The 18,626-nt window shown below is 41.6% G+C and overlaps 1 protein-coding gene across 2 annotated transcripts in view; it reads right to left on the reverse strand.

The window, feature by feature from the left end:
- Window positions 1-18,626, reverse strand: part of pleca (plectin a) — a 327,839-nt gene that overhangs the window by 305,159 nt on the left and 4,054 nt on the right. For both annotated transcript variants that reach the window (XM_060942675.1, XM_060942674.1), the window contains exons 2-3: window positions 16,096-16,133; window positions 8,708-9,517 (exon numbers count right to left, since the gene is read on the reverse strand). In XM_060942675.1, coding sequence (XP_060798658.1) covers window positions 8,708-9,517; window positions 16,096-16,133 — 848 coding nt within the window. The remainder of the gene's footprint in view (window positions 1-8,707; window positions 9,518-16,095; window positions 16,134-18,626) is intronic.

Consider the following 18,626-nt stretch of genomic DNA (forward strand, 5'->3'; position numbering starts at 1 on the left):
GATATCTGCTTTTGGAGAGAGAAAGCTGCCCAAGTAGGGGAAATTCTGTACATTCCTTAGTACAGTCCCATCGATCATGAGAGAAGGACAGGTTAGTTCTTGACCAGGAGCTGGCTGGTGGAGGACTTCTGTCTTCTTGACATTGATGGAAAGGCCAAGACTCTTATATGCATTGTCAAAGGCATTCAAGATGGTTTGAAGATTGTCCTCTGTTGTGGCGCAAACACAGTTATCATCAGCATACTGAAGTTCTGTCACAGATGTAACATTAGTCTTGGTTTTCACCCTCAGCCTGCTCAGGTCGAATAGGCCTACATCCATCTTGTAAACAACTTCCACGCCGTCTGGGAGTCTGCCCCTTATTAGGTGGGAGATAGCTGATATAAATATGGAGAACAGAGTGGGTGCGATAATGCAGCTTTGCTTTACGCCTACCTTCACCTCAAAAGGCTTGCTCTCATCAGTGTTGCTGAAGACTTTTGCAGACATGTTGTCGTGGAGAAGTCTAACAACAGATATGAACTTCTCAGGACATCTGTATTTTGCCAAAACCCGCCACAAAGCTTTGCAGGTGACTGAGTCAAAAGCCTTGGTCAGATCTATAAGGGCCATATAGAGCAGCTGATATTGCTCCTGGCACTTCTCCTGTAGCTGGCAGGCAGTAAAGACCATATCGATCGTTCCCCTTTTAGCCCAAAATTTGTTCAGGAATGGTTTGAGGAACATGACAGAAATTAAGGTGTTCAAGGACCTGCTACTAATGTCTTAGTTCCTGATACCACAGTACACTTTCAGAGGTCTTGTGGAGACCATGCCTCATTGGGTCAGAGCTGTTTTTTGGCACATTGGGAGACTTATACAATATTAGACAGGTGGTTTTATTGTTATGGCTGATTGGTACATCATAATCAGGGGCGATTTCTCAGAGACAACAAGGGAAGCCGAGCTTCCCCTAAAATTCTCTCCCCAAACTGCGGCATCTGTGACGTTGAATTCTCATTAAAACAATAACTTGCATAACATAATATATGCCCAAGATTGTATTTACATTCATAACTATCCTGTAATTTATTTGAGTGATGTCTGATGAACTTGCAGTTCGCTACGAGAATCACCTTTGCTGCCAGGCTGTAACCAGCGTTGCCAGATACTGCTGACGTTTTCCAGCCAAAATATGTTCAAAACCCGCCAAAATGCACTTAAAACCGCCCAATCTGGCAACACTGGCTGTAACCTTTCTTATTTCAATGGGCTCTATGGACTGGCAGCCGGGTATCCGTTGCAGTCTATGAGAGGGCTGTGAACAGCCCATTTCGGCTAGTTGTTATTGGTTAAAATCGACAAAATCGTCACTTCCAGGGAAGCTGGGCTTCTCTGGGACTAACAAGACAGTGGGAGGGACAAGAAGCCGGGCTGATGAAGGATTATTGAAGGTAGTGTTGAAAGACATGAGGAGGGCGGGCTCTGTACTTCGGCGTCGGCGAGGAACACGGTAAGCGCATGATCAGTCAGTCCCTAGCGGATGTCGAGAAAGTGTATTCGTGTGCCAAAGTGCTGTCCGAATTTCTTTTCATATAAACGTTTCTTCTCATTGATGTCTCTGTACATTACTCTGTAAATACATGTAAATATTACTCGTTGTGCTCCGTTAACTTTCATCCATTCTATCAGTTTGATCATTCGTGAATTCACTCGTTTATTTCATTTGTAGTTCAATCTGGTTGTAGGCTAGCTTGAGCTTTATTGGGATCTGCAGTGCTAGCTGCTAACAGAAATTGGTGAAGTCTCTGGAAAGCACAACCAGCTAGTATGACAGGGTCACAGACCATTTTCTGGAAAAGGAGCGGAGGGCAGAATTTGTGTATAAATAGTGTGCATCATATAATGTTCATGAATCTGAAGTGTGTATATTGTTCAGTAATGTTAAGAGAATGGTGGGCTCTGTGTTATAGGTTATACCTGGGTATAATATTCAAGGTTCTGTGTGTTGCATAGCCTACCTGGTTATGAATTTCCAGACTGTGTTGCAGAAGATGTTCAAGGATGTGTTGCACAGCTGGGTGTTGTGTTAAAGACTCTGTGTTGCATATCAGGGTATGATGTTCAAGGCTCTTCGTTGAATAGCCAGTGATTTTTTGGATGTTTGATATTTTTGATGAAGGATATGAGGCACTAGCCTGGCAAGCCAGACTATAACATGAAATGTACAAGCAAAAATACTTTCTGCCACTAGGTAGGGTTGTCTAGTTCACTATGCTAATGGGGCACACCTTTCTATGCTTTGATATCTGGCCTACAGGTTTTACGATGAATGCGTAAAATGGGCTTCCCCTGTTTTAAAAACCAGCAGCCGCCACTGATCATAATATACTATACCATGGCACTGTTGAGTTCTCAAAGCTGATTGGTCAGAAGGTATAGATTAATTTTGTATTACAGTTTTGTACACTGTCAGTAATTCCAGTTGTAATTCAAATCACATGTGCTCATATCGTTTCTATAGTAACCACTCATTCACCAGGACTTGTCTGGCATCCGCATTCACTAGATAGGAGCAATCACGCACTCTGATTGGCTAATCCACTACTAGGCTATCAGCTCATACAGTATACTATGAGTAGAGAAAAACAAAATGTCGGCTTTGTTATCAAGTATTTAAAAAAAAAACAGAAATAGCTAAAAGAATAATAGTCCCCCCCCAATCTCCTGTTCCACGCTCCAGCCCAGTCAGTGGTGGTAATGTACCTTTAAGTTGGTTTGCCAACCACCAAAAAAAACTAAAAAAAAAAACCCCTCTCTCGTCATACATGGCTTATAGCCAACTCTGTGCTATGCGCTTTGTTGGCTATCAGTTCATGTATGACTGGATTTCATGGAATAACTTATATATACTTAATTTTGTATTTATTACTTACAACATATGCTTTACATGTTCATCCTTACACTCTATGGATTTTCTCAGCTGCTGTATCACATTTTTGTGGATTTTGCTCAACGTATTCAGATCAACATATTTGCTCAACATATTCTCATTGGTTCCTGTATTAATAAACTGATTTTTTAAAAATTGTTTAAAAATAAGCTCCACCCACACCCAGTACAGAAGTGCTCAGTTTAAGTTCAAACACATAGAGTGGGGACTGTTGGTTGTAAAAGTTGTCTAGTAGCCTATTAAAAGTCAAGTCAAAGTCCCTTTCATGCCAGAATCTGGTCTTCCCAAGCAGTCTCCTGTCCCAGTACTAACCAACTCTTTAAGGCGTATGGGTGCAGCACCGATCTCCATTTCGATAGCCCTCGGCCTCTCACCTATACAGCTAGGGTTAAAGTGGGGGGCTAGTCTTCTGGTAACCGCAAGAGTTTGACTTCCCCACTCGCATCCGTATTACAGTGAGCCTTGCCAGACGGTAGTAGGCACCATTTTTATGATGGTCTTTGGTATGACCCGACTGCGAGTAGACTGCGCGATCTCCCGGTCGAGAGGCAGACACGCTAACCACTAGGCCAACTCGCAGTTTCTAGTAGCCTCTACAGTACACTAAATAAAAAAAAGGCATTTCAACGTAAAGGCATCTTTTGAACAAAAAACAAACAGCAAGATATCAGTGATTTGAATTTGAGTACAACACATCTTCTGTTCTGAGACCTCACCTCCTCCGCAACTGGTTTAATTTTGTTTTGCTTGATGTTATGACATCACCTCATATTACAGCCCTATGAAAGGGGAGACGTGTTTAAATTTACAACTGCATGTTATTCAAAGTATCTGACAGACTGAAAGGGAAGACTTTTCAATGCTCTCAGTACAATTATAATTCAGCTCACAGACAGCAGAGGGCAATATCAAAATTATATTAATAACTGCTCCTTTAAAACATGGCATTGCATTATTGATAGGCCTGTATGAGAATTTTCAGAAGTATTACATATTTTTTGAATCATATGAACGACCCCCTGAAATATTCACAGCACCCAATAAAACAGACGTTTATTGTTTAAGGGTACATTTGCAAATTTCAGTTAATGTGATGTAATAGTATTGCCATGACCATTATTGTGATACTAATTAACTTCCAAAATAGTGTTGAATCCACATTTTTTTCATGTAGACCTATTCTTGGCAAATTGCTAGAAATTCCACCCAAACCTTTTGCAGTGAAAGAGGTGCACTTTTCACCATTGTACTTCACAGATAAACAATAAAGATTACAAATATTCAATATCAGTTTGGTTAGAATGACACAGAAGAAAAATCCCTGAGTTCTCTCATGCCTTTACTCAGTGTCTCTGCCTGGGAAAATCTTGTATAATAAGTTAACAAACCATTCAGTCAACACAAATGACTTGGTACAAGGAGGCATGGGCTTAATAGGAGGAGGGGAATGAGCTAACTGTGCATGCCATCTAGCCTTAGTGACAGTCTCAGTGCCAACCTCAACAAGCTGTACCTTCCTGGAAGGATTAACTCTATGCTTCATTCTAATAAAGATCAAGTTGAATGTACAGATCTAGCATTAGGCATATTGGTGAAAATTCAAAGTCAATCCAAATTGCTTGAAACTGCTCTCATTGAATTCTGAATTGAATGCAGAACAACATACTTTTTACATAAATTAAAATATGTTTATTCGTTCCTGAGATATTACAAATCAAAGATTGAAAAAACGTCTTAATTTTTTAGAAAACTGCCATAATATTATGTATTAGGATCACATGGTCCAAAATGGGCCTCATTAACCAATAAGATCAACTTTTTTTTCTTAATAACTTTTCTATTTTTCAAGATATTTACATGCAAACTTGCAGGCACATAGATGGTTGTATACTGAATATCCATCCATCATCTGTAGCTGCTTATCCTGTTCTACAGGGTCACAGGCAAGCTGGAACCTATCCCAGCTGACTATGGGTGAGAGGTGGGGTACACCCTGGACAAGTCGCCAGGTTATCGCAGGGTATACTGAACATAAAGTTTGAAAAATTAATAAAAACCAATGATACAAATTGGTATTTAATGAGTATTAATTATGTTGATTAGGTAAAAACGTTAACTCGGTACACTTTCTTCTTCAAAGTTTCACCAATTGGCTTTATTTGTGCAATATAAAGCTGATCTTAACTCTCATTTATGCATCACAAAGAAGGAGAAATCAATGATAATTATAAAATATGCATAAATAAGCAGTGAATGTCATTCACATCTACAATACAATCAAATAAAGTAATAAAAGATTATTTTTAATACCCTCTTTGTGCTCTGTAGGCCTTTGTATTTCTAAGTCGGGCCTACTAGTGTTTATATGAAAGAATATAAATGATTATTTTGATTAATATTCACAGCTTTTAAGGCTAACCTAAAAAAAAACAACAATTGTGTGATCCACATCCAATAAACAATTCCAATTAATTGAATTGAAATTGACACTCACGTTTCTGACTTCCGGTTTTTTAAGCTCTCATTCTGACCACAAAGATCTCAATCTTTTTCATTAAAACAACTACAGTTATATTCTAAAATAGTAATTTATTTACATGAATCAGTTTGATTTGGAAAAAAAATAAGTAGGTAAAGCTATGAAAACTCACTTCAAAGTCTCCTGTGAATCATAACATCAAAACTAGCTGATGGTAAATTTTGCTGAATACTTCATCAGAAACAGTGATAGCGAGAGAACATCCCTATAAAAGTTATCTGATTGATATTCACGAGTAATCCAGTCGGAAACTGATCAGAAGAGACAGAGCCTGAGTGCTTTCCCGTGACTCAAAAATCACCGGCAGTTTCCCAACATCCCGCGAGCAGAGTTTTCACTCTGTTGTACCAACTTCAACCTGCTGTTACTCCCAAAGTACTGACATTTCTTTGGAAAGCAGAGAATATAACCATTTTAATGACAGAAAATAGTTAAGCAATGACAGATTTTGAAACTTAGATGAGCGTTTGCATGCACAATTTTCACAGCACAGCCAGCGAGCAGCTGATATGCCTACTAGCATATCCATGGAGCTAAAAGGAATTAATCTAGTGGGTTATAACACCCCTGACGTACAGCTGTAACTGATCCATTTGTAATTTTAGACAATAGCTCTCTCAAAATGGGATTGGAACCATACAGTATGTCCTGGTACTAATTTCCTAAGGCATGCAGCTCATTGATTGTGTAGCAGATAAGCATTTGATTGATTTTGTCACTGATGAATCTGATGTACTGCCAAGTAATTAAAAATACATCCCAGATTATGTTTAGTTAAATTATTAAGGACATCTGGCAATTTCAGCCAATCAATAAAACAATATAAACTGATAGTCAAAAAGGAGTAGGTCTGAAGATGAAACTGAGTGAATTAAGTCTTGATAGAGATATATGTTTGGCATGCTTGTAACTGGTTTTGGGCAGTTTGCTTGCTAATTGTTTTGGCTAGTTTCAGTTAAATCCTTGAAACTTATCTTCACTTGCATATCTCGTCTCTGTTTTCATAAGGCTATCTTGATGAGTGATGTAATGCTTCATGACCCACTGATACACTCTCATACATAGACAACTCAGCTTCTTAAATCACATCTTCTAATCATATAGAAACAGCACACTCTTAAGGCCTCTGCATGCTCTTGCGACAAGGCTTTCGCAGATAGCTTTTCGCAGACAGTTGTAATTTATCGTTGAGCGGGGAGTAATAGGCGTGCGCGATGTTATTCACCGCCACAATGCAAGGGGGCGTGAAGTCGCGAAATCGCTAGGAGTAGTTGGTGGGTGTGGTTAGTGGAGTGTTTATCCTCCGGTTACTTATAATGACTAGAACTGGAGTCGTATAGATGTACGTAGTTCCTCACTTCCTCGATCAACCGCTCTTCGTGCTGCTCCATCTTCGCTCGTGTTTTTAAAAATGGCGGTAGTGAAAACAAAACAAACCGGGAAAGTAGGGAAGCGGAAGTGCGTGTACAGCGGATGTAGAGTGGACCAATCAGAGCCCTCTTGTCTGCGACGCTGTCTGCGAGGCTTCTGCGGTGGTCACAATTTTTGGGAGGTGTGCACAGAGCGTCTGTGAAGGTGGGGGGCTACGCAGACGCTGTCTGCGACGCTATCTGCGAGGACTGCGTTGTCAGCATAAATTGGCCTTTAGATCTCATCTTCCAATCATTTAGCTACAACACACTCTTGAATGTGGATATATACTCAGATTTGTCTTTCACTAAACTGAGAAACATCTCTGAACAGCTGTGTTTGCGTCAGTACTGTTGCTCCCATATCCGTGAGGCAGAATCTCCTAAATGGCAGAGGACTACATTCCTAGATCATACTTTGTCAATTCAACGTTCTTCAGTACAAACAGATCACAACCTATAAAGTATGCATTGATTAAAGAAACTATTATAAATCTTAAATTATGAATTTTTCACCGCAAGCAATCAGCATCTTTACTTCAAGTCTTAAAGAGGCAGTTTGTGATTTTCAGAGCCCTCTGTTGCCTGTGAGGCAAACTGTAACTGCAATGAACTCATGGTCAAGCCTTTCCTTTCCAGTCTCACCCTTCTTCTTCTTTCGGCTGCTCCCATTAGGGAGTTCCCACAGCAGATCTTTTTTCCACATATCTGACTTGGCTAATTTGGCCGGATACCCTTCCTGACGCAACCCTCCCCAATCTATCCAGGCTTGGGACCGGCACTGAGTATGCATTGGCTTGTGCAACCCCAGTGGCTGGGTATTTTACCTAACCGGCATGTCTTTGGACTGTGGGGGAACCAGAGTACCCGGAGGAAACCCACACAGACACGGGGAGAACATGCAAACTCCACACAGAAAGGCCCTCCTGGCCATGAGGTTCAAACCCAGAACCTTCTTGCTGTGAGGCGACAGTAATAACCACTACACCACCATGCCGCTTGCACCTTTCCAGTCTCACCCCACCCCTCTGTAAAGCTACGTTTGCTCTTTTAAGAAAAAGAGCAGAGCAGCTCTGCATCCTTGGGGCAAGCCTAATTTCTGGGTCAGAAACCTATAAGCAGAAGCCTTAAATGAAAGTTCTGTGCATGGCACTATTCTGAATCTTTTTTTTTCTAACATACCTTTGAGCTTATATAATTAAAGGTCTAGAAGCAAACACACTTAAAAATGACAAACTGCACCTTTAAAGGTGTGAACTCTAGTTTAAAACCTCATGTCATCTCATCATCTCTAGCCGCTTTATCCTGTTCTACAGGGTCGCAGGCAAGCTGGAGCCTATCCCAGCTGACTACGGGCGAAAGGCGGGGTACACCCTGGACAAGTCGCCAGGTCATCACAGGGCTGACACATAGACACAGACAACCATTCACACTCACATTCACACCTACGGTCAATTTAGAGTCACCAGTTAACCTAACCTGCATGTCTTTGGACTGTGGGAGAAACCGGAGCACCTGGAGGAAACCTACGCGGACACGGGGAGAACATGCAAACTCCGCACAGAAAGGCCCTCGCTGGCCACGGGGCTCGAACCCGGACCTTCTTGCTGTGAGGCGACAGCGCTAACCACTACACCACCGTGCCGCCCCTAGTTTAAAATATTTTTTAAAAATGTTATGTAGTCAGCAGTATGTCAGGTTCAGTAATTTATATTCTGCTATCAGCGTAGTGTGTAGTAGCATAGGGAATAAATAGCAACATAAAAAGGACATTGTAATTAGGTAAGGTACAATTAGTTTGCTAAGTAGAGGTGGGAGGATACTCACCTTCTCTGCAGATTCAAAGGTTATGGCCTCAGGTGCAATGGTGACCTTCAGACGACGTTTGTTCCTCTTCCTTACTGTGGTAGGGTTTTCTTGCTCACCCTGTTTTTCTACATTCTCCTCATTTATCACCTTCTGCTTCTCCTCCTTCACTGCTTTCTGCTTCTCCTCCTTCTGCTTCTCCTCCTTCACCACCTTCTGCTTCTCCTCCTTCACTGCCTTCTGCTTCTCCTCCTTCACTGCCTTCTGCTTCTCCTCCTTCACCGCCTTCTGCTTCTCCTCCTTCACTGCCTTCTGCTTCTCCTCCTTCACCGCCTTCTGCTTCTCCTCCTTCACCGCCTTCTGCTTCTCTTCATTCACTGCCTTCTGCTTCTCCTCCTTCACTGCTTTCTGCTTTTTCTCCTTCACCGCTTTCTGCTTCTCCCCTTTCACCACTTTGTGCTTCTCCTCCTTCACTGGCTTTTGCTTCTCCTCTTTCTCCACCTTCTGCTTCTCCTCCTTCACTGCTTTCTGCTTCTCCTCTTTCTCCACCTTCTGCTTCTCCTCCTTCTCCACCTTCTGCTTCTCCTCCTTCACCACCTTCTGCTTCTCTTCCTTCCCTGGCTTTTGCTTTTCCTCCTTCTCAACCTTCTGCTTCTCCTCCTTATTCTCCTCTTTCAAGCCTTTCAGTGCTTTCTGCTTCTTCTCCATCTTCTCCGCTTTCAATGCCATCTGTTTCTCCTGAGTCGGAGGAGTTGCCAATGTGATCATTCCAACAATCCCATCATTAACCAAAGCTGAAGTGACACTTCTCTCCTTCTGCTTCTTCTTCCGCTTTAAGAACAATGAAAACAAGGTATTCATTCCACTTGCAAGGAAACAACAACAAAAATTTTCTGCAAAATCACTCTGCTAAACTCTTTGAGCTGGATGTGAATGACCATCCAGCACAAGGGCAACACTGAGTTAACCACAAAGAGGTTTTAGTAATGAATTATGTGGGTTCTTTTCTGCTGCCTACTTCCAAGATCACACAAAGGGCTTGTTGTTAAATGGCCAGTGACTGTGATTGGTGATGTCAGGTAAACAAATAAAGTTTGGCTCTTTTCATTGCTATGTAGACAGAAAATCTGCACTCAAGATGGCATTTATTTGTATGTGAAAATCATTCAAATCATTCATCTTCAGTAGCAAACTTAAGTAAAAAAAAAAAACACTTTATCTCAGTCAGGGTTGCTTTGGCACCTCTCCTTTTTGTTTTAGAAATACATACAAACCACATTTCTTTATTTAGTGATAGTGTGTACATGAAGCTAGTTACGGTACCACCAGAGAACTTTTCATCTATTATATTAATCATAATTATAAGTGAAATTACACAAAAAACAACCTCTTAATGTTTACATACCCTTATGTCCTAAAATCTCATCTTGTCCCCTTGACAATGTCAATGACAGTTTTGCAGGCTCTGAGGATAGTTGTGAATGAGCACTTTTATTTTCTCAGGTAGTAAAGTTACCCAGTCTTCTTGGCAAAAATTCTCCAGATCCAGTAAATTATTTAGCTGCCTTGCACATACTGAATGTCTGAGTCTTTTCCAAAGTGGCTCAGTGATGATGAGGTCGACTCAGGAACTTTTACTTTCTTCCTCTGCAGCCACTGAACGGGCAACTTGTTCTTGTGCTTTGGTTTGTTGGTATATTGGAAAGTTAATGTGCACCCCAGGTGCAGCTTCCATGCAAATTTTCTGATAATGTAATGCATTCATCTTGCCATCATTTTTGACTAAATTTCCTGGGTCACTGTAGCTCAACCCCCCCCCCCCCCCCCCCCCAAAAAAAAAAAAAAAGAAAAAAACCCATCAGAGATCCACCTCCATCCTTAATGGCAGAGATGTTTCTTTTCATAGGGCTTGCTGATGCCTTACCAAACATACAGTGGTATGCAAAAGTTTGGGCACCCCTGGTCAAAATTGCTGTTACTGTGAACAGTTAAGCAAGTTGAAGATGAAATGATCTCCAAAAGGCATAAAGATGACTCATTACCTTTATATTTTAAGCAAAAACAATTTTTTATTTTCATCTTTTACATTTTCAAAATGACAAAAAAGGAAAAGGTGCAAAGCAAAAGTTTGGGTACCCTGCATGGTTAGTACCTAGTAGCACCCCCTTTGGCAAGTATCACAGCTTGTAAACACTTTTTGTAGCCAGCTAATAATCTTTCAGTTCTTACCTGGGGGATTTTCACACATTAGTCCTTGCAAAAGGCTTCCAGTTCTACAAGTTTCTTGGGCTGTCTTGCATGCACTGCTCTTGTGAGATCTATCCACAGATTTTCAATGATGTTTAGGTCAGGGGACTGTGAGGGCCAGGGCAAAACCTTCAGCTTGTGCTTCTTGAGGTATTCCATTGTAGATTTTGAGGTGTGTTTTGGATCATCATCTTATTGTAGGACCCATCCTCTTTTTAACTTCAACTTTTTTACAGATGGTGTGATGTTTGCTTCCAGAATTTGCTGTTATTTATTCGAATCCATGCTTCCTTCAACCAATGAAATGTGCCCTGTGCCACTGGCTGCAACACAACCCCAAAGCATGATCGATCCACACTCATGCTTCAGAGTTGGAGAGGTGTTCTTTTCCTGGAATTTGGCACCTTTTTTTCTCCAAACATACCTTTGCACACTGTGGCCAAAAAGTTCTATTTTGATTTCATCAGTCCACAGGACTTGTTTCCAAAATGCATCAGGCTTATTTAGATGTTCATTTGCAAACTTCAGACACAGAATTTTGTGGCTAGGACACAGGAAAGGTTTTCTTCTGATGACTCTTCCATGAAGGTCATATTTGTTCAGGTGTTGTTGCATAGTAGAACAGTGCACCACCACTCCAGGGTCTGCTAAATCTTTCTGACGGTCTTTTGCAGTCAAACAGGGTTTTTTATTTGCCTTTCTAGCAATCCAACGAGCAATTCTTTCAGAAAGTTTTCTTCATCTTCCAGACCTCACCTTGATCTCCACTGTTTCTGTTAACTGCCATTTCTTAATAACATTACAATCTGAGGAAACAGCTACCTGAAAACACTTTGCTGCATTCTTGTAGCCTTCTCCTGCTTTGTGAGCATCAATTATTTGATTATTCAGAATGCGAGGGAGTTGCTTAGAGGAGCCCATGGCTGTTGATTTTAGGGACAAGTTTGAGGAGTCAGAGAACTTATACAGCTTTGAAATCTGCATCATCTGACCTTTCCTAACAAAGAATTTGAACAAGCCACAGCTCAATAAGCTAATTAAGGCCTGGAACCTTGGTAAAAGTTAGCTGAGAACTAAATGTATTGGGGTGCCCAAATTTTCACATGGTGTTCCTTTTCTTTTTTCCCTCTCCAATTGTACAAAACAAAAATACACAAATCTTGCAGAAAACGCTGAAAAGAAATGTGTTGTCTTTACCTTTATGCCTTTTGGTGATCAGTTCATCTTCTGCTCACTTAACTATTCACAGTAACAGACATTTTCAGTAAGGGTGCCCAAACTTTTGCATGCCAATCTACATTTATGGTTACTTTAAAGCTTTTTATATATTTTTGTTTCATCACTTCATATTACTATAGTACAGGATTCTTGAGGTTTCTCTAGATGCTGTTTGGTATATTGCAAGCAGGCAGTTTTAATGATGGTGGCATAAAAGGCTTTTTTTTTACTGGCAACTCTACCATGCAACCCATTTTTCTTCAAGCATTTCTTTATTGGACAAACAAAAACAGCCACCCCACTTTGTTTCAGATAAGCTTGTATTTTAGTAAAATTTGCTTGAGGGAGGGTTGATGGGTGGATCGTTTGGTGGGTGGGTGGGTCAGTCGGTCAGTCGATGGGTGGGTCAGTCTGTGGGTCATTGGGTTTGTTCTTTCTTTTTTAAATCTTGTACAACTTTCTTCGTAGTTGTGTCAGAAATCTTTCTTGGTCTGCCTGATCCTTGCCTGATCCTACCTGATCCTATCCACAGAACCACTTAGTTATCTTCACAGATTAGTGCTTTTGATTTTCATTGTCTAATCTTTAGATATCTTTTGATCACCTTTTCCTAATTAATAGCACTGAATTACATTGCTTTACAGATCATTTGACAGCTCTTTTGCTTTCCCCATATTTCAGTATCCAGCAAATTCAGTATAGGTGTAGAGTAAATGCACAATATTTCCCTAATGAGCATGTGCATACACTGGTTACAATCCAACAAGACACAGGTGTAGATTCTACCTTCACAGTGACCTCAATATCCTTGAGTGAGTATTAACAGCCCCAAAACATAAAAGGTATGTAAAGGAGCAATTTTGGAGATGGTCTTTTCTGTAATTTCAGTTATCATCATCTTATTCTGAGCACTATTACTAAATAAGGGAAAGGTGTTTTATATGATTACTGATATGTCTGAACAACAACAAAAAGCTGAAACATCTTACAGACTCTGCCAGGGGTATATCCATCCATTATCTGTAGCTGCTTATCCTGTCCTACAGGGTCGCAGGCAAGCTGGAGCCTATCCCAGCTGACTATGGGCGAGAGGCGGGGTACACCCTGGACAAGTCGCAAGGTCATCGCAGGGCTGACACATAGACACAGACAGCCATTCACACCTACAGTCAATTTAGAGCCACCAATTAGCCTAACCTGCATGTCTTTGGACTGTGGGGGAAACCGAGCACCCGGAGGACACCCACGCGGACACGGGGAGAACATGCAAACTCCACACAGAAAGGCCCTCACCGGCCGCTGGGCTCAAACCCAGGACCTTCTTACTGTGAGGCGACAGTGCTAACCACTACACCACCATGCCGCCCCCAGGGGTATATAACTTATGAAATATATATACCGGTCATCCATAACATTATGACCACTGACAGGTGAACTGAATAACATTGATATCCCATTACAATGGCAAGTGAGGCAAGAGTCACCATGGAACATGATGTTTGCAGATGATATTGTGATATTGTGGTGAAAGTAGAAAGGAGGTTGAGCTGGGTTTGGAGAGATGGAGGTATGCATTGGAATGAAGGTGAGCAGTAGCAAAACAGAATACATGTGCATCAGTGAGAATCAGGATGAGAGTGTAGTGAAGATGCAAGGAGTAGATGTAAAGAAAGTTGGTGAATTCAAGTACCTGGGGTCAACTGTGCAGGAAAATGGGGGCTGCGATAGTGAAGTGAGAAAGAGAGTGCAGGCAGGGTGGAGCAGTTGGAGAAGGATTTCGGGAGTCGTTTGTGATAGGCAAGTCCCAGCAAAAGTGAAAGGTAAGATGTATAAGACAGGAGTGAGACCAGCTGTGATGTATGGATTGGAGACTGTACCCTTAATGAAGAGACAGGAGGTAAAGTTGGAGGTGGCGGAGTTGAGGATGTTAAGGTTTGCGATGGGAGTGACAAGGTTGGACAGGATAAGGAATGAGCACATCAGAGGGACAGCACATGTGGAGAGCTTGGGAATTAAGCTAAGAGAGATGAGACTGAGATGGTATGGGCACATCCTAAGAAGAGATGCAGAGCATGTTGGAAGGAGAATGTTGAGGATGGAGCTGCCAGGCACACGAAAATAAAGAAGGCCAAAGAGGAGATACATGGATGTGGTGAGAGAGGACATGAAAGTGGCAGGTGTGGTAGAGAAGGATGCGGAAGACAGGGAGCAATGGAGACGAAAGATCCGCTGTGGTGACCCCTAATCGGGAGCAGCCAAAAGAAGAAGAAGATCTCATTACAATGGCACCCGTCAATGGGTGGGATATATTAGGCAGCAAGAGAACAGTCAGTTCTTGAAGTTGTTGTGCTGGAGGCAGGAAAAATGGGCAAGCGTAAGGATCTGAGTGACTCTGAACCGGCAACAGGGTCATAGGTGTTGAAGGCTCATTGATTTGCATGAGGCACAAAGGCTAGCCCATATGGTCCAATCCCACAGAAGAGCTACTGTAGCACAAACTGCCGAAAACATAATGCTGGCTAAAACAGAAAGGTGTCAGCATTAACTTTTTCAGCAGTTTGTGCTATAGTAGCTCTTCTGCAGGATTGGACCATATGGGCTAGCCTTTGTGCCTCATGCAAATCAATGAGCCTTCGACACCCATGACCTGGTTGCCAGTTCACCGGTTATATCCTTCCTTGGACCACTTTTGGTAGGTACTAACCACTGCATAACAGGAACACCCCACAAGATGTGCCATTTTGGAGATGCTAAGACCCAATCAACTAGCCATCACAATTTGGCCCTTGTCAAAGTCGCTCAGATCCTTACGTTTGCCCATTTTTCCTGCTTCCAACACATCAACTTCAAGAACTGACTTCACTTGCTGCCAAATATATCCTACTCCTTGACAGATGCCACTGTAATGAGATAATCAAATGTTATTCACTCCACCTTTCAGTGGTCAGAATGTTATGGCTGATTGGTGTATATGAGTATGTAGAATACCAGTCAAAAGGTTGAACACACCTTCTAATTCAATGTTTTTCTTTATTTTTATTAATTAAAAGTCACTTCATGACTCAGAGTAATGATGACTGTCGTTTCTCTTTACTCAGTTGAGCGGTTCTTGACATAATATGGATTACTACAGTTGTCGAATAGGGCTATTTACTGTATTATTATTATTATTATTATTATTATTATTATTATTATTATTATTATTTACTGTTTGATCTCAAACACATTAATAAGGCAAGAAATTGCACTAATTAACTTTTGACGAGGCACATGTTAATTGAAAAGCATTCCAGGTGACTACCTCATGAAGCTGGTTAAGATAACGCCAATAGTATGCAAAGTGTCATCAAGGTAAACGCTGGATACTTTGAAGAATCTAAAATATGAAACTTTTTTTAAAACACTTTTTTGTTTCCCCACATAATTCCATATATGTTCCATATGTTATTTCATAATTTTGATGTCTTCCGTATTGTTCTACAATGTAGAAAATAGTCACAATACAGAAGAACCTATGAATGAGTAGGAGTGTCCAAATTTTTTTGACTCATACTGTATATAGATGTAGCAGTGTGTTCAGTATTTGTAAGTATTACAACAAATAACAATTATATAATCAATTATATCATGAATGTATTTATACACAGCTGATGAAGGACATTTGTCCAGACTTTGTGTACCGCACTTAACCATCTCTGATAATTACTCTAGTACACCCTGGATGTATAAAGTTCACTGGTTCTCTGCCTCATTACTGACCTCTATAGGCTGCTATGTATTGTATATTACGAATTGAAGTACAAATAGGTAAAATACATGGTTCCTCAAAATACCTGCACTCATATGCTAGAAGCTTCCCACTACAAAACACATGCATTTTCAGAGAAAAGGCAAAATACTTTGTGTAATTCTACCTTTGAGAGTTATTATGCTTTGCGAGTTACCTGACTTTGATGCTTCGTCTTTGAGTTCTTCTTCATGGCTGGAATCAAAAAAGGGAAATTCAAATAACCACATACAAATGCTCAGAGCACACGAGTGATCAGAAATACACAACTTATATTTGCCTGGATATAAAGAGAAGAGGGGAACACAACATTAGTGGGATAAACGTACACAACCAGAGCACAAAGGTAAACAAAGATGGCTTCTGAGATCAGGCTTGTTTTATTACGGCTTGAGGAAAGGCCTCGGACTCCTTCCTGACCCACAGCAACAGCCTGGATCTCTCTGAAAATATTCATCATTCATAGTCGGCATGCGAAGGCCTGTCACCTGTGACCCTTCATTTAAGACGCTTAAGTATGTAGCCATTTTATAAAGGTTTAGCTCATTATTTGCTACTGATATGGAGGCTCTCATGCAGCTAAAGTGCTATATCCTACTAAAATCACTGTATAAAAATGAAAGGATCTTGAAGCCTGCCTATTTTGTTGTGTTTGAATGTAAATGTTTATTTCATATTATTATTATCTCAATATCTCTAGCCGCTTTATCCTGTTCTACAGGGTCGCAGGCAAGCTGGAGCCTATCCCAGCTGACTACGGGCGAAAGGCGGGGTACACCCTGGACAAGTCGCCAGGTCATCACAGGGCTGACACATAGACACAGACAACCATTCACACTCACACCTACGGTCAATTTAGAGTCACCAGTTAACCTAACCTGCATGTCTTTGGACTGTGGGGGAAACCGGAGCACCCGGAGGAAACCCATGCGGACACGGGGAGAACATGCAAACTCCACACAGAAAGGCCCTCGCTGGCCACGGGGCTCGAACCCGGACCTTCTTGCTGTGAGGCGACAGTGCTAACCACTACACCACTGTACCGCCCCATTATTATTATTATTAGTAGTAGTAGTAGTATTTTGTTTCTTGTAATACAATTCCATTGAAAATAAGAGCACAGAAGATACCTGAGACATAAATAAATTGCATTAAAGGCGTCACGCAGTGGCGATAAAAGTCGCATTATTCTGCACCAGAATGCTTTCGAGATTCGAAATAAATTGACCGTCGATTTTTCAAAAGCTTCCCGCGGTTGTAATCGGTCCTTATTTGATCATGCCCATCACTTGAAATTTTCCGCGTTCGCAGCGCCCCCTCTCGGTCAATGGAACAGCTGCGTGACGTCATACCAGTAACCACTCGGTGCAGTTGCAATGATGGACACACCAGAAAATAGGAGCGATGCTGAGGAAATTAGCTTTGATTTTACCGATACAGAAGAAGAAAATGGCCCACAAGTAGAGATTTTGACAGCTGAATGTCCTGGTGGTATCCAGCCTTGCAGCTTTGAACCTGAGCGCTCATCTTCAGAAGAAAATGAGGACAGTTCTGACGACGACAGAAACGAAGACGAGAATGAAGAAGACCGGCAACTTGAAGACTTGTTTTGGTTGGTTTCTCTGACTAAATCACTACTTGTGTGTATTTTTAAAGACCATTTTCACTTGAATTAGAATGCTGTGTGATTAATCTATGATTATGTGTAATACTGATAGCTGTAGGGGGTGAAAGTATAGCTAGAAAGATTGAATTCTAGCAACTTGACAGCTTGCGATCTCGCGAAATGCAGTGGGCCTTCTGATACAGTAGACCCCTTGATATTCCAGTTTTCATCATTTTCCTTTTATTGCGGTTGATTTTAACTTGATATTCAGTATGTTATAGGCTGGGAGTATTGAGCTTTGTATTGTATTGTTTAGTAAACGTACAATCGTCAGTAATAAGTGATAATTATTAGTTAAAGACAGCTCTGTGGCATAAATCTTTCAATTAATCTTCTGTCATCCATTTGCTAAAATTATGTGCCACGTGTGTTATCAAGACAACACTTCATGTGACAAAGAAAGATATGACAAATGCATAAATGTATGAAAATCATTTTGTACAATTAATGATTGATACATAGAAACATTTAAAACATGTGTGTGGCAGCGGGGGCGTGGTCAAGCGCCGGTCTGTGACAGGAGGGCGGAGCCAGGGAAGGTGAGTGGCAGAATCATTACACCTGACAGTAATTAACCTGTGTTTTGTGTGTTTTCCCAGTAACCGCGCCCTATTTAAGGAGGCAGAGCAGAGAAGAGCTCATCCCGGGACAAGAACACAGTGTGTGTGTTTCGCTATCAAATTAAAACTGGCGGTTATACTGAAAAGTGTAGCAATAAAAAGCCTATTTGCATCTGAAGTGTTGTCCTGCCGTCCTCTGTGCTCCACCCACACTTCAGAGAGCTCTACAGTGGTGCCAAAACCCGGGACAAGGTGGAGCACCAACCTCGCAGCCCCATGGAATCCTCCCCGTTCGCGGACCTGGTCCACGCCCTCGCCACGGCTCAGCAAAGCCAGCACCAGGCGCTCGTCACGCTCCGAAAGGAGCAAGAGCGGCGCTTCGAAGCCCTGGTGCTGGCCCAGCAGGAAGATCGCGAGGCGTTCCGGCATCTCCTCGCGTCGGCGGGGTCCACCAGCGCCCCG

This window comes from Neoarius graeffei, chromosome 16 (assembly GCF_027579695.1).
Source record: "Neoarius graeffei isolate fNeoGra1 chromosome 16, fNeoGra1.pri, whole genome shotgun sequence".
Classification (NCBI taxonomy): Eukaryota; Metazoa; Chordata; class Actinopteri; order Siluriformes; family Ariidae; genus Neoarius; species Neoarius graeffei.